The sequence below is a fragment of the Lepidochelys olivacea genome (genome assembly GCF_965140295.1).
Source record: "Lepidochelys olivacea isolate rLepOli2 genome assembly, chromosome: 2".
NCBI lineage: Eukaryota > Metazoa > Chordata > Testudines > Cheloniidae > Lepidochelys > Lepidochelys olivacea.
Window position 1 is genome coordinate 70,547,143 of NC_140412.1, and position 16,658 is coordinate 70,563,800.

At 53.3% G+C, this 16,658-nt stretch overlaps 1 protein-coding gene across 4 annotated transcripts in view; it reads right to left on the reverse strand.

Moving 5' to 3' along the window:
• Positions 1 to 16,658, reverse strand: part of RGS20 (regulator of G protein signaling 20) — a gene marked incomplete at its 5' end in the record, with an annotated part of 73,697 nt that overhangs the window by 34,338 nt on the left and 22,701 nt on the right. Inside the window, one exon of one of the 4 annotated variants that reach the window (XM_084619655.1) lies at positions 14,621 to 14,982. The exons of 1 other annotated variant lie outside the window; for it this stretch is intronic. In XM_084619655.1, the coding sequence (XP_084475781.1) occupies positions 14,621 to 14,725 (105 nt within the window). Of the gene's footprint in view, positions 1 to 13,260; positions 13,360 to 14,620; positions 14,983 to 16,658 lie in introns of those variants that run through there. 2 more of the 4 variants (XM_084619657.1, XM_084619659.1) reach the window with 2 other exon arrangements.

The following is a 16,658-nucleotide window of genomic DNA, read 5'->3' on the forward strand; positions in this document are numbered from 1 at the left end:
CGATGAGTTAGTTGACCACCTGGGCAATGCTCGATTTTTGACCACCATTGATTTAACAAAGGGATACTGGCAGATTCCCCTTGCCAAAGATGCGAAAGAAAAGACGGCATTCTCTACACCAGAGGGTCTGTTTCAATATACTGTTCTTCCTTTTGGACTGCACGGGCACCTGCCACCTTCCAGCTCTTATGGACAAGCTCCTACGGCCCCATACTAGTTATGCAGTGGCATACCTGGATGATGTGATTATTCACACCCCCGACTCGGAAACCCACTTAGGAAAGGTGGAAGCAGTTCTGGACACACTAAGACAGGCTGGCCTCACAGCCAACCCAGCCAAGTGTGCTATAGGGCTAGCTGAGGCTAAATACCTTGGCTACATTGTAGGAAGGGGCATGGTCAAGCCCCAACTAAAGAAACTAGAGGCTATCCAAAATTGGCCTCAGCCGAATCAGAAAAAGCAAGTCCGGGCATTTCTGGGTGTGGTGGGGTACTACCGATGATTTATTCCCCATTTTGCTACCAGAGCGAGTCCCCTGACAGACCTGATAAAAGCCCGGGGTCCAGACATGGTGAAGTGGACAGATGCCGCAGAGAAAGCATTCATGGATCTACAGACAGCCGTCTGCAGTAACCCCGTGCTTATAGCCCCAGACTTCAACAAAGAATTCATTTTACAAACAGATGCATCTGAAGTAGGATTGGGGGCGGTCCTATCGCAGATGGTTGGAGATGAAGAACACCCAATCCTCTACCTCAGCAGGAAACTCCTCCTGAGAGAGCAGAAGTATGCCGTGGTTGAAAGAGAATGCCTACCTGTGAAATGGGCCATGGAAACACTACGTTATTACCTTCTGGGACAACGGTTTACCCTTGTGACCGACCATGCACCCCTCCAGTGGATGCAGCGAAATAAAGAGAAGAACACAAGGGTGACCAGATGGTTCCTGTCCCAACAACCTTTTCAATTCACCATACAACACCGGGCTGGAAGCCACCATGGCAATGCAGATGGCTTGTCATGAGTACACTGCCTGACATCCAAGTTACCTAACCCCGTAGTATTGAGCAGAGGGGGGGATATGTGACAAGGTCGGGCCAGATGGCTATCGGAGACTAATTTTTTTTTTTGAAGCAAAAGATGTTTTTATTTGCATAACACACGTACAAAGTAAAAACAGCAGCATATGCAATGTGTAACACAGCAACCAGTCACAATTGTTTTCTCATTAGCTTCAGGGGAGGGAAGTGTTCAAGCTTGCCTGGGCCAGAGCGGGGGACTTCCTCGACTCGCATGGTCTTCCACCCTTCCGAGTTACCTGGTGGCCCAGAACGAGGGGGCTTCATCGACTCTCAAGGTCTGCCACCCCCTCGAGTTACCTGGTGCCACGCCCAGTATCACCAACAATTCCCTCCTCTGAAAGCGCCCAACAAGAGGGGCAGGCTGTGGGGTGGACAATCCGGGGGGGGCACATGAACCCACATGTGAAAGGACCCCTCTAAGGTGGTGGTGTCCGCAGCAGCAATGGCTGGGGCTGGGGTCCCTTACTCTCTCCCCCAATCAAAGGGTCAAAACAAAGGGACCCGGACGGGGACACCGAGCAGAGAGCCCCGGACAGCGCGCACCGCTCCTCAAAAGCATCAAGGGAGTCGGTGGACACCGCCCAGAGGAACTCTGCCTGGATACATGAATGGACCGAGGATCGGAAAACGGCCCCACAGTCACAGGAAACTCCATCGGCCAACCTCCTCTCTCTGGTTTTATAGATGGACATTTTAGCCAGGGCCAGGAGGAGGTTAACTAGGAGATCCCACGACTTTGTGAGGCCACGGATGGGGAGTACATAAATAAAAAGGTGAGGGGAAAAATGCAACCAAAAACGTAATAGGAGATTTGTGAGGAGGTGGAACAGGGGCTGCAGCCTGGCACACTCCAAATATACGTGCGCCAGGGTTTCCCTCACACCACAAAAGGGACAAGTATCTGGGATGGGGATGAACCACACCAAGTACATGCACGTGCTTACAGCTCCATGAAGGAGCCGCCAACTGATGTCCCCAACGGGCCTCGGAACCAAGGTGGAATATAGGCTGGCCTACCGGGGCTGCTCACCCTCCAAAGGTGGCAGAAGGTCTCACCACTTTGTGTCGGGGCGGGACACTAGGGTGAGGGCGTGAAGGGTGTGGAGCACGAGCGTGTATAGATGTTTCCTTGGCACGGTTTGGAAGCGTACCGGCTGCAGTTCATGCAGCCAGCTCGCAGTGAAGGGGTGAGAGGGTCGATTGGGTCTGCAGGGCAGGGGTCCAATTAAAAGGTCTGGCGGGCCTGGGGTAGAGGGTGGGCGGGGCGTGCCTTAGAGCAGGACCCGGTTGAGGTAAGCTCGAGCAGTGGGCGGCAAAGCAGCCTTCGCCTCCTGAAGTTCGCGCCGGGGGGTGCGAGGTCTGGAGAGCCCCATGCGCCGGGCGAGTGTCAGGGGATCCAGCCAGTCTCCCTAGTTGTAGTCCAGGAGGTCTCCGACTCTCGTGACTTCTGCCAGGATCAAGCTCTGGTGCACTGAGTGGGACTCCGCCACCTGCACACAGAGATGGGGGTTGTGTAGCAGGGGCTCCGCGAGGAGATCTACCCCCTCGGTGGCCGCTATGGATCTGGTCGTTAAAAACAGTTTCCAAGTCCGGAGGAGGTCCTGGTAGAAGACTGGCAGCCCAGAGAGGTCTCGCGGAAGACCTCCTGGACGGAGATAAAAGAGCTGCCAGTCATATCGGAGCCCTCGGATGCAGTGCAGGATGGCGTGCACCAGTGTGCTCCACGCCAAACTGCCTGCACCATAGAGGAGCCTCTGTAGGGCCTGGAGGCGGAAGACACGGACCTGAGTGTGTAGACACTTCAGGCCCTGTCCTCCTTCCTTCAGGGGTAGACGAAGAACACCTACAGGGGCCTAGTGTATTCCTGACCAAAAGAACCCCAGAATCGATGTCTGGAGGTTGGTCAGAAAACCCAGGGCCGGGACCAGGGTGTTGAACCGGTACCAGAGCATGCACAGGACTAGTTGATTAAGCACCAGCGCTCTCCCTCGGAGGGAGAGACATCGGAGTAGTCCCGTCCATTTCCAGAGCCACTCTATCACCCCGCCCTCTAAATTTTCCCAGTTTTCCGGCGGAGAGGGATGCGTGGCAGAAAGGTAAACGCCGAGGTAGAGCAGCGGACCCGTGCTCCACCGGATGGTCTGAAGCGCGGATGGGAGGGAGCTTGCCTGCCACCAGTCTCCTACCGCCAAGCCAGAGCTCTTGACCCAGTTGACCCGGGCGGAGGAGGCTGCCAAATAGATGGCCTGGCAAGCCTCCACCCGCGCCAAGTCGCCGGGGTCCTGGATCATAAGGAGCATGTCATCGTCGTACGCCGACAGGACCAGCTGCAGCTCCGGCTCCCGCAGCACCAACCCTGTCAACCTCCTGTGTAGGAGACAGAGGAAGGGCTCGATTGCCAGAGCGTACAGCTGGCCTGAGAGGAGGCACCCCTGCTGTACTCCTCACCTGAAGCTAACCGGTTCGGTCAAGGTCCAGTTGAGCTTAACCAGACACTCTGCAGAAGTGTACAGCACGCGGAGAAAACCCAGAAACTGGGGTCTGAAGCCAAATGCCTGCAGAGTGCTCAGGAGGTACCCGTGGTCCACCCTATGGAACGTAGTAGGAGATCTAGGGACAGGAAGGCGAACGACAGACGGTCTCTACGCCTGAGTTCCAAAAGGTCCCGAACCATAAATAGGTTATCAAAAATACTGCGGTCCGGGACGGTGTAGGTCTGGTCTGGGTGGATCACGTCCACCAGCACAGACCCTAGCCGCAGCGAGATTGGTTTTGCTACGATTTTGTAGTCCGTGCTGAGGAGTGAGACTGAACGCCAATTTCGTAAATCGCGGAGGTCCCCTTTCTTCGGCAATAAGGCGAGCACAGCTCGCCTGCATGAAAGAGGGAGGACCCTGCTCTGCAGAGACTCGGCCCAGACGGTGACTAGGTCTGGGCCGAGGACATCCCAAAACACACGGTAGAACTCCACGGTCAGCCCGTCCATGCCTGGAGACTTATTAGTGGGCATACAACGGAGGGCTTCTGAGAACTCGGCCAGAGTGAGAGGTAACTCTAGCCGGTCTTGGTCGCTCGTGCTGACCATAGGGAGCTGCTCCCAAAGCACTCTGCAAGCGCTAGGGTCGGTTGGATCCGGAGAGAAAAGACTTGCGTAGAAGGCTCGGGCCCTCCCACACATCTCCGCCAGTTCCGTGAGGGGGGTGCCGTCTTCTGCCAGGAGGCAGGTGATGTGTTTCTTGGCCCCCCTCGTTTTCTCCAGGGCATAGAAGAAGTGGGAGCCGCGATCCATCTCCCGAAGGAGGTGGATGTGGGATCGAACAAAGGCGCCCCTGGCCCGATGGTCCTCGAGGGCCCGAAGCTCCTCCCGCTTCTCCCAGCATGCTCCGCAGAGGAGTGGGTCTTCGGGGCTGGCGGCCAGACGCCTCTCCAGCTCTAAGACCTCCCGTTCCAACTGCTCTATCGCCACATTTCTCCGTTGGCTGGTGCCCCGGGTGTAGTCGCAGCAGAAAAGCCGGGCGCGCACCTTCCCCAGGTCCCACCATCGCCGTGCCGAGGGAAAGGCATGCCGCTGCCCTCGCCAGGCCAGCCAGAATTCCCAGAAGGATGTCACGAAGCCCTCATCCTCCAACAGGCTGTTGTTAAAATGCCAATAGGCCGGCCCCAGCCTCTCCGCACAGAGGGAGGCTGTCACGGTGGCTAGGTGATGGTCAGAAAATGGGGCCAGCCGAATGCTGGAGGAGTGGGCTCGTGAGAGATGGAAGCCTGATAAATAAATGCGGTCCAACCAGGAATGGCTTGATCGATGGGTTTCCACCCGGACAAAGGTGAACTTGGAAGTGTCATCTGGGTGGTGGTCACGCCAGATGTCCACTAGGGAGTGATGTTCAACTATCTCCCGGAGGGTGTCCGCGGTAGCCGGTCACTGCTCGGTCCCCGAGCGGTCTTGCTCCTCAAGGGTGGTATTAAAATCCCCTCCCAGGACCAGGCACTCGTGAGAATCTAAGGCGCTGAGGAAGGCGGACGCCTGCTGATAGAATTGCAGCCACTCCAGGCCCAATGTCGGGGCATAGACATTAATGAGGTTAACCACGAGCCCCTCTATACGGACCCGGAGATGCAGCAAGCGACCCTGCACAGCCTCGGTGACCCCTAGCACCTTGGGCCGTAGGTCGGGGGAGAACAGGGTTGCCACTCCAGCCTGCCGAATCGTGGAATGGCTAAAGTAGACCCTGTCCCACCACTCCAGCCGCCAACTATCTTCGGCAGTCGGATCCGTATGGGTCTCCTGCAGGAAAATCACAGAATACCCTCCCTCCCGAAGGAAGGAGAGCACCTGGGACCTGCGGAGAGCCATCCTACAGCCCTGGGTGTTCAACATTGCGATGGTGAGAGGTGTCATGGGGAGGGCCGGGGGGGGATCCTCACTGGCAGGGAGGCTCGCATTCCCCAGTGGGACACGCAACAGTCCTTGACACATCCTGTAGGTGAGTAATTGGTCACGGAAGACGCGGACCCACCAGTAGGCCGTGGCATCCTGCTTCCCTATCCCTTTACCTTCCCCCATGAGGGCCCTTGTGGCCCGGAGGATTTGAAAAAAATCCCCCCATCGCTGGAGAGCAAGCTGTACCTTGTTGCGGGGGCCACAGACATCCTCTAAAAACTTCCGCAGCTCTCCTCGCAGCTCATGGGGGGGGGTGGTTGTTCGCCGGCTGAGCCCTTGGTGCAGCCCTGTGGCCCACTAAAACAGGCAAGCAGGGTGCGGACCCCCAACGGGGTGCCTGATGGGCTGGAGCTTCTAGGCCCACCTCAAGCCCTGGGGCGATAGGGGGTGGTGGAGGGAAAATAACAGCCCCTAATGGGTCGGGGCAAGAGAATGCAAAGGCCGCTCCCTGGGGGTCATCGGTTGGACAAGGGAAGGAGACAGCCCCGGGGGCGGCGATAACATCGCAGGAGGTAGATTGGATAGGGGTAGGGGTTGGGGCAGGGGCAGAGGCGAGGTTCTGGGTTTCGGGAGGCAAGCAGCTGGATGGTGGCACCTCCCGATCACGTTTGAGGGTTAAGGGGGTGGGGAGGGAGCTCTCAGTGATACCGGGCACGGGCTCTATGGTGGATTTAGCGGCTACAGCATCAGGAGATGGATTATCTTCTGTTGGGCTGCCGCCCGGGAAGGAAATCAATTGCTCCGCACCAACGGGGGGTGCCCCTGGCAGCTCGTGTCCTGGCCGCGTGGCTCCAGCTGTCACCTGAGCAGGCTCGGTGGTCGTCAGCAGGGTGCCATCAGCGGCCGGGTCGATGGAGGAGTCCAGGGGCTCCTCGGAGGTGGGAGCAGAAGCAGCAGTTAGGGGGAGGGAGCATGGGGAAAAGAGGGGTAGAGTGAGGTTGCCCAAATTGAGGTTTGCTGGCAAAAGGTCATCCTCCCCCTGGGCGACCGGGGTCAGATCTAGGGCCTCAATCTCCTTGAACATGGAGGAGAGGACACTTTTCGTCGCCCCGGGGTTCTCCCTGCTGGCACCCGCCACGACAGTTGCCTGGGGGTCACGGGGGCTTCGGGTAGTGTCAGGACAGAAGGGGCTTCCTCGAGGGTCTCAGAGGCGAGGGTCTCCTGTGGAGGGGAGACACTACCTTCCGGTGCTACCACGTCTTTCCCAGCTAACACCGGTAGATGGGACGCACTCATGGGCAAACCGGAAGGTTCGGCATCAGTGCCCCCATTCCTGGTCTTCTGGGGGCCTCCGCCTCGGGTAAATGAGGCGGAGCTCAAGCCTTCCGCTTGCCTCGCTTCCCCTGGACTAGGGCCCAGCCCTCCACAGCATCATCTGGGGGCTGGTTAGCAGGGTTCATATCAGGGGGTAAAGGCAATGGCTCAGGTACTTGAGGGGGGGGGATGGGGCGGCATAAGGGAGGGAGGATTCTCCCTGGGGCAGGCTCTCTCCCATGCTTGGTGGTATCTCTGCCACACCCTCCTCCATAGGCCCCGCCAGATTGTCAGCAGCGAGGGTGGGGCTCTCACGCTCGTCTGGGCGTTGTAGGGGAGGTGCTCCTTGGGCCTGAGCGGGAGAAGTGGTGGTCCGAAGAGGAGGGGGGGTGGGTTCAGGTATCGAGCGGCCAGGGGCATCTGCAATGATGGGGCCGATGTCCTGCCGGGTCTTGGGGATCCCAGGTGCCCCTCCTTGCCGGGCTAAGGGGCAGTCCCTCCGGACATGCCCTGACGCCCAGCAGAGGTAGCACCGGGCTTCCCCCGTGGAGAAATACACCCGGTAACGGGCCCCCTGGTGGGGGACTAGGAAGGACTGCTCGAGCGCCTCTCCGTCACGCGCTGCCGACGGCAGTAGAAGCTGTACTTGCCGCGGAAGGAAAAGATGTGACGGAGGGTGGGGTCCTTGCAGCCCAAAGGGAGAGGGCTGATGACAGAAACAGGTTTCCCCAGGGTGGAAAGCATTGGGAAGAAAAGCAGGGACAGAGATCAGGACCAGGCGGACGCCCAGGTCCTCCAGCGGCTCTAGGGGGACAAAGACCCACCCCCGCACCTCCAGGCCCCTCTCCACCGCCTCCTGGGTGGCAGCCTCCGATGCTAAGAAGAAGACGACCTTCCCATACATTTTGGAGGCCGCCACAATGGCCGAGGGCCCCACCACCCTCGCCAACACCCGCACATAGGTCTCCACGTGGGGCGAGGCAGGCAACAGGAGGCATCAGACACGGTGCTTCCTTGTCATGGTGGGGAAGGGGCCCCAGCCGCTGTTGATGGTGGGGGAGGCGGTGGGTGGGAGAGATGATGAGGCGGCAGGCGGGGGGGCTGCCACTGCCCGGGCATACATCCTGGGGGGTGAGAGAGGGACACCCGCAGAGCCGGTGGAGGGGGCAGAGGGGAAGGATGCCGTGGTCGGTGGCGGGGCCGCAGCAGTGGGGGTGGCCCCTGCCACGGAGGGCCTAGTGGTTTTAGCGGGGCCCTTCCCCTTCTTCTTGCCCTGGCCTTTCCCACCGGCTGGGGGGGCTCCCCTAGAGTCTGGGGAGGCGGTGGGCATGGCAGCAGCAGAGGTCACCCCAGTGCCCTCCATTGCCGATGCCCCAGCGGGGGCGGTGGCAGGTGGTTAACAGGAGTTGGGGGCAGGTAAAAAGGGACAGGCTGTGGGATGGGCAGTTCAGCAGGGGGGCACATGAACCACCGTAAGCTTGTCCAGAGAGTCCTGTTTGGTTGGCTGGTGCTTCTGGTCCCACACAGTGGAATCAGGGCGAGCAGCTAAGTCCAGAGGCAGATGTTAAACAGCCAGCAATGACAATGGAGTCCCCCACCCAATCTCCACCCCTGGATGTGATGTCACAATGCCACATATGTTGCTCTTATGCGATGGTTATATTGCTGTTATCGAGTGGACAATGCACAGTAGGGAAAGTGTTCCCAAGGGAAATGTTGCTCATAAGTGGTAGTTGCTTTTACAAGGTGTTCTGCAAACAAGCGTCTACTGTATAAAGAAAAATCATCTGATATATCCATGTTTCCTATCAAGATAGGTAGTATGTATAAATGCAACTAACAATAATCAACTGCTGGCTGCTCATTGTTACTAAAAATCAGTCAAGGGTTAAAATGAGCCAAATACATATCTGAAAATAAAGCTAAAATGTAAGCCCTTAGCACTAATGCTGAGATACTGGATATGATCCTCTCTCCACCCCTATTGCATGCCTCTATGACATTCAGATTATGTGGGCACTTCTATGTTTAACCTTTTGGACATAGAGTAAATGAGTACAAAGATCAGGAATGAAAGTTGTATCTTTGGTTAAAAGCTGCTTAAATGATGTTTGGTTGAGAGAGTTATTACATTTATAGTATTTACTAATCTCTGTAACAGGAATGTGAGCTCCCTACACCACCCAAAGGAGGAATAAATGCAGTATAAATAGTCAGAGGTCAGATTTTTAAAATCAAAATCGCACTGAAAAAAATGATTGAGGCTTTTATATTACATAATCCTTCCCTTGTTTCATATTGCAACAAAATGGAATTTTCTCAGCTAGCCACAATGCAAAGATGTTGTACAGTTACTGAAGCATTCAGTACAATATTCCTCCCCCGCTCCTTCCCTAATTATGCCATTCCTTGAACTCTGATTGGTTCTGGGGATCTGATTTGCATTGTTTTATAATAATTATACAGTATGTGAGTTCTCTGCATTTTGTGTGTCTAATAATGGCTGACAGCCAATCAGAGTGCATAGATTTCCATAATCACAGTACAATAACTTTTCAATAATTGTACTGGACCTGATCCAAAGCCTATCAAGACAGTGGAAAACCTCCCATTGACTTCAATGGGCTTTGGATCAGGCCCACTATGAATATTGTCATTCACTATTTTTATTCATAGGCTTTTCTATGGTGCTCATCAATGAGTTAGAAGAAAGTGATTCTGTGATTGTTTACCTTTGTCACAAGAAAGTTATGAGTGGGTGTAGGTTCAAGGTAAATCTTGCTTTCAAAAGCCTTGCTTTATATACTTGCAATGTGGGAGTGTTTAAGGCTGGAACATATTCTCACTGAAGTCAGTGTAAGATTGTAATTGATCATAACGGGAGCAGGACTGGGCCCATAGAAAGCTTGATGTTGACTCCACTTCCTCTCCATTGATTAATGTGACAAATAAGCTTTCTGCATCAAAAAGGGCAATGTTTTAAATTAAGAGTAGTTATCATGTATGTTAATAAACACACACCTTGAGTCACTCTGATGAGCTAGAGATGGAAAAAAACTTGGGACTTCTGTTTTTGTACAACTGGAGTTATGGTGCACAGCAGTGATAATTAGGTGGCTTGAGGTGGTGGGAATGGAAGAAAACAACATCAGCTTTCTGTATAGGTGATATTAGCAGCCACCAAGGATGCTGCATTAAAGAGGGTTTTGGAATAGAATTGGATCAGTGACCAAGAGGAGATCAGTGAGTGTGATTACAAAAGAAAATAGTCTCCCTTTATATGGGATTCAGGGGAAACTCAGAAGTATTATATAAAGTGATTTATAGATGGAGAGAAACTAGGTTGGGTGCCTTCATCTGTGGCTTATTTTTTCAGAGTAGCAGCCCCTTATGAAGAGCTCTATTCATTTATACAGATTAAAGTGTTGCTTTACATTTCAAAGAGAACACTTAGAAATGTAACACACCCACACAGTAACAGGGAACTGTACACATTTCACTTACAGTTTAGGGCCTGATCCTAGCAAGGGTCTGAGTGTGATATGCTTTCATTACAAGAGGCACCTTGCACGATCAGCCTGATATTCTCATAACAATCCTCTCACTGAAACTGTCCTCTACATAAAACCTGCCATTCTTTCTAAGAAATATGTTATCCTATGTAGACCAGGTTTTCTCCATGTCTCAGTGTTTCTGTTTTGAGAGGATGCCCCACACATACTGCACCAGTTTTGTGTAAACTCAAAACTTCACTCTGGGCTTCAGCTGTTGCATGAGACATGAGTGAAAGTATGTTATTATAACACATATCTATGTGACAGTTCAGCTAGAATGAATAGAAATTATGTTAGCCTTTGGAGATAGAATCTTAAATATATTGTGCATATAGAAAAAACAACATACACAGATATACCCGTGGATAAGGTAGGTGATAAATATCTATGGCCTGATTCTCATTTAACACTCAGGCTACTTTAGACCCTTCTGGGAGTGCAAAGGGGCTTTAGAGTAATTTTATAATTTCCTCCCACTTCAATGCCTCTTCACAATACCAGAGCAGTGTAAATCATAGTCGGCCCCCTTTTATACACCACAGGGCAGATCCTCAGCTGGTATACATTGTCATAGCTCCATTGACTTATTTCATGGGACAACTGGAGTTGACTTTAATGGAGCTCTGACAATTTACAGTAGCTGAGGATCTACCACGTGACATGTAAAACAGCAAGGAAATTTGCCAAGTCTCCTACTTCTGGCTTTCATATCCAATGAAAACATTTGCCTCAATTTTTTTAATACAGTTGGCTAAAAAATGTTCATTCAGCTTGATATTTTACAAGCCACTTTACTATACAAACGATGGAACTCTTGCACATTGTAGATTACTATTCAACCTGATATACTCTTCTGACTCCCATCATACCATATCCTACTGAGTGCTCAGTCACATCATGCATAATTATGAATGGCCTCCCAAAAATCCCATTCTACTGTACTATGAACTGACTCATTTCACACAGAAGCTTTGACAGCTCATACTGGGTATTGGAATCACAGGGTGCTGTTTTAGTCAGTGAGTCATATATTGTACTAGGTGCTTGGATCTGACTCATATTGAACTGTGTTAGGAACTGACTGACACTGTACTGGTCTGAAAGCTGGTTTGCATCAGGGTGACTCATCTTGTAGTGCATTAAATATTGATTCACACAGCATTCCCTATTGGATCTGATCGTTGCAATCCACTTCAGATTGTACCATAATGGAATCTGACCACACTATAAAATTCCTGCATATATGTAGCTACATTGGACACAGAAAGCCTGAGTCTAATCTCGCTTGCACCGGGGAAACACAGGAGTAACATCACTGAAGTCCACTAAGTTACCAGTGTAAACCTGATATGGGATCAGAATCAGGTCCAGAATTGTTGTTTGTGTAACATAAGAAAATAAATCAAGTGATAATAGCTTGTGGACTTCATACAAACAAATGGCTTGCAACACTCTAAAGAGTTCAAAATCCAGCCCCTAAACAGAAATTTAGGGTCCACCAATCCTTGGATAGAGTATTTTGATAACTGTGACTTTGCTTATCCACTAGTCCTACCATATTTCAGCCATAATTCCCAGAAGCACTGCTTCCAGAGGATAAAATTTCCTTAGTGCCTGAAAGATTGGTGTGAATTTTCAGAAGCATCTAGTGATTTTTCAGCTGTTTCATTTTTTTGACTGCCCATCTTGAGATATCTTAAGGAGGCTTGATTTTCAGATGTGCTGAGCATTCCATGCTCTGAAAATTAAACTCCACTGAAGGTGTTTCAAGTTGGGCAGCCAAAAACTGAGACACCCAAAATCACTAGTTATTTCTGAAAATTAGACCATTTGCTTCAAGAGTATGTGTGTGTGAAATGACATTTTTGAAGTGAAACTACAGACTTAGAAAAAAGTAGTGCTTCCATGCATAATGATTTCAAATGCAGGTGGTAATATGCATAGAGATATTGATATGGGTAAGTAGAATCAAGGATAAATAGGATTGCCCATATCTTATTTCTGTAGCATGTTATAATATTTGAGGGTAGTATAGCTATATGGTTTTCCTCAAACCATCCAGGAGGCTTGAACATACTTCTCAGTTGGGATTTCATTCTGAGTTTAGAAACACACCCTCATTCCTCATTTTAAATTGACAAGCATCGTAACATTTGGGTGGTGGGTTGTACTGGCTTCCATCATACTGTATAGTAGTAATGTAGCGTATTGACACTAGCAGTATTTAGCCCTATTGACTCCTGAAGCCAGTGGAAGTGTGTTGTGGATACACTGGGTACAGAAAAGTGAGTGATATGCAAGTAGCCTAAATGTCTTTGAGTTGTACAAATGACCATCTAGCATACAGTTTTGTCTTGCATTTTTTTGCAACAACAAAAATGAAATAATGGAGTAACTGTATAGATGAAATTACCTCTATATTAAATTACTGTAATTTCTACTGGCATGTGCAAAGATAATCATATTTAACTTCTGCAGTCGTCTAATTTTCATTACCCGTTCCCCTCTATTTAATGACACAGAAACGACCCATTTCAGCAAAAAGGTCTGTTTTCTTGCCCGCAGAATGTAAACCTCATTTAAAGGGTCTGTGACGGTGGAAACATGGGAACACTTGTTCGCCCTGGAACAAATGTTTTTGTTTTGTTTTATCACTTGATTGTTTTGTGACATCCCTAGTACGAACTGCGTTAGTCTGGGGCTCAGGCGGTGGGTGGGCACTTAGGTAAAGGGCCAGGCCTTGCTGTCCTTCCGGGGCAGAGACCCTAGTGACTGTCACTTAACTCCATGGGACTGCTGCTGGAGAGAGGAGGCTAAGGACTCTCTGGGCTTTGTAGGATTCTCGAGGTGTCATTCAACCAGTTCCCTCGTCCCTGGAAAACTCAAGGCAAAACAGCACCATGGGGGGTGACCTCCTCCCCCCCTTACCTCAGCTACAGACACGGGGGGGTTAGTGGACCGTCCGGGAGCCTCCTTCCCTGGCTGCTTTGCTGGGGCCAAACGGCGCCGCCTGGCGCTCGGGACCAGGAGGAGCGCGGTGGCAGGCAAACGCTGCGGCGGCGGCGCGGGGCTGCCCCGGCCCGGCAGCTTCCAGCTGGGTGAGGCGCGAAGACCCAGCTCGGCGCCGGAACGGCGGGCGGGCAAAGCCGCCCTGCGGGACGCCGCCTGCCAGACAGAGCGCGCACCGCTCCCGCCGCGGGGCTCGCCTCCCTCCTAGCGCGCGCCGGGGGCACGGTCCCTCCCTCCGGGCGGGTGGGCCCTGGCCCACGGCGGGGCTCGCTCCGGCGCCTCATGGGCACCGCGGCTGCGCTCTCGGAGTCCCCTTCGCCGCGCTCTCACCCCCGCCTCCCCCACCGGAGGGACCATCCCCGCTCCAGGGCTGCGCCAGGCGGGACTTCCCCTGCACTCCCGGCGCTGGGAGCCGCCGAGGCAGCCCCTGGACGGGCAGCGCCTGCACTAGGCGGGAGCCTCCCTAGGTCCCGCTGCCCTCGCAGCAAGCGGGCTCCGGGGTGCAGCGGGCGCCTGCTCCCCAGCGGCTCCCTCCCCAGCCGCCGAGGGAGGGCTGCCCAAGGAAGGCGCCTTGCGCCCCCCGCCTGTGGAAACCGTCCGGGTGGCCCTCGCCCGCCCGCCCGCCCGAGCCTCCCCGCCTCCCCGCAGCGAACTTGCAGCCCGCCGCCCTGGTCTACGAGCTCCGCGCCACAGGCCAGCCCTGCGCGCGGCGGACACGGCCCCTGGCCCTCACACCCTGGCCAGTGCAGCCACCCACCGCCACCTGCAGAGGCTGAAGCGAGCTCCCCTGGCCCGCCAGGTCTAGCCCCAGGAACCAGGGCAGCCCTTGCTTCCATGCTGGCCCCCGGCCCTCGCCGCCCGCGTGAGATCACACCTAAGCCAGCGCCGCACCTGTGCTCTGCGTGTAAACACCCCCGGATCCCCCTCTCCCTGCCAGGGACAATGCAACGATCTGCCGCAGCGAGGGATCCTGCTCTTTAACCGAAGGAGGCTTCCCTGGGCACACAATGGAAGAAACGCGTGGAAACCCCGCAAACTACAATGGGGGTGCGGGGAGGAGAGAAGCGATCCAAAGAGACACCCTCCCTCCCCCGTGTTTAGGGACAGCAAGTGCCACCCAGAAGCGCCTCTCGCTGCCCCAGACCAGGAAACAGCCGATTGTTATTCTCATGCTCCCAAATACACTTTACAAACCGAGCCAGGGAAAGGCAAAGCCCCGGGCGCTTCCCCACGTGCCGAGCCCCTGGGCAGTCCAGGCTCAGCGCTGGAGAGTACTTACAATTTCACCATCAGTCCCGGGAGCTAGGTGGAAATCTTTGCCTTGATCACATCCGTTAGCAGTGGGCTCCTCACCCAGGGACGGCGGCTCGCCAGCCATGCGCATGCGTCCCGAGCTTTTATAGGATGCTTATTTTACTGTATATTCCTCTGGCTTGATTCCCCCTCCTCCTTTTAGCCACCACCAGAATGCCCGCGATGTGTGTCCACCCGGCCTTCCCGTGCTCTTGTTATGGGTAGGGAAGAGCAACAGCCCAGCACGTGAAGGGGGGAAGGGACTAGACCGGAGTAAATGAGAAATGAACCGTGAATGCCAGAGGCTGAACAGCAGACGCCTCTGGAAACAGCTTCTCTCCCTCGCTCAGTCCCCGCACAACACCTTGCCTTGGCAGGCGACCTTCCCCTTCCCCTAAACCCAATCAGTTCCCAGATGGTGACACACACGCGTGTTTGTGTGAATCTCAGGCAGGCTACACCTGGGGCCACATCTGCAACAAACACATTGTGTCAACAGACTGGGGAGGGGAAATGGGTGGAGAGTTCCATGGATCCAACTTCTGTTCCCTCCCCGGGGCGGGAGGAGATTTTCTGGGATAAACAAGCGGGTGTGCTGGGGGCAGGAGGGAGGGGCTGCACGGGGAGGCGAAGACTGCGTGTTCGATATTTGGATTTCATTTTAATAGGCTCCCTTAAATCTCGATCGTCTTTATATGGGTAGGGATAGGCGCTTTTAGGTAATTGCAGGGACGTGTTTCCCCCTTATCTGGTTCCTTGTTGTATGGCAAAACGCCTCTATTCGAATAAATTACCGCGTAGCAGGAAGCTTGAAATAAATCGGATCTATTTGCCAGAATGTGCAAAACTGTTTTGTGCATAAATGGCAACCGGTAAACCATGCACCAAAGTGGAAATCAATGGCTCTTTCCTGCTCTATACTGTATTCGTCTCCGGGAAACATAGGTACATAACGTATTGCATTCAGACACCGTTCCAAAGGAAACCACACTCCTGTCAACAGGACACAGATTTAAAGGCTCGCCATGGAGCGCCTTCTGCAACGGACTGCTCAGGACTTGCAAATGTGTTGCTACTTTGTGACCACTCTGTCGGGACAGGAGTTGGGAGGACGACGCAATATTTCCCTGGAACTGAAATTGACCTGATACATAAATAACATTCACGTCACTTCCTCCGACTTCTCAGGAGCTGAAGTCAGGGCTCCCTGGTTACAGAGAGAGAAAGAGAGAGATCACAAACAGCCCTGGTAATTATGACAGCTCTCTTTCCGTTTTCATTGGCACAAGGAGGCAAGATAGTGACCGAAAAGCACCATCGTAAACAGCTTCATGTCTGTACCCACAAACACAGAACTATGGGGAATGCTGCTACCACAGATCACAACAGCCCTGCTTCTGCCATTCGCGAGCAAGGGGAGTTGAATGATTTAAGCTGTCATTGCTCTTATCCTTGAATATTTATGCCATTCCCTCTCCACACACCCACACACCTCAATCTTCCAATTACAGCCAGGATCGTAGTGTTAAAATCTCGTTAATATTAGCTGCCAGGGGTTTCTCTCGATGTAGACAAAGGTCTCACCATGCAATAAGGCATCCCCAGGAGGAGGAGGAGGAAGAGAGGGAGGGGAGCCTGTCTGAGGAAGTGGTACTCACAGCACTGAACGGATTTGGGAAAGTCCCGTGTTTCCTGAACGCGGCTCCTTCGCATTTTTGGCACCGCAGGCGTTCCCAGAAGACGCAGCTGTGTAACGCGGGGCAGGCCAAGCGGCCTTTTAGTAAGGCACACAGCTGGCCGGGGGCTGCAGCCTGCCCCCAGGAGACCAGAGTCCCTATTGGGAAGGGGCTGATGTTTGACAGAGGGGCAGCTGGCAAAGCTGGAAGAAGGGTGGTGGCAAAGTTAGGGTAGAGCCTGGGAGCTGAAAGCCAAGGGTGAAAGAAGGAGTTAGGGAAGAGAGAAAAGCCTGGAAGCAGTGAGAGGGACAGCCTGGAAGCCTTTGGAGACTAGAGCAGGGAGGGGTG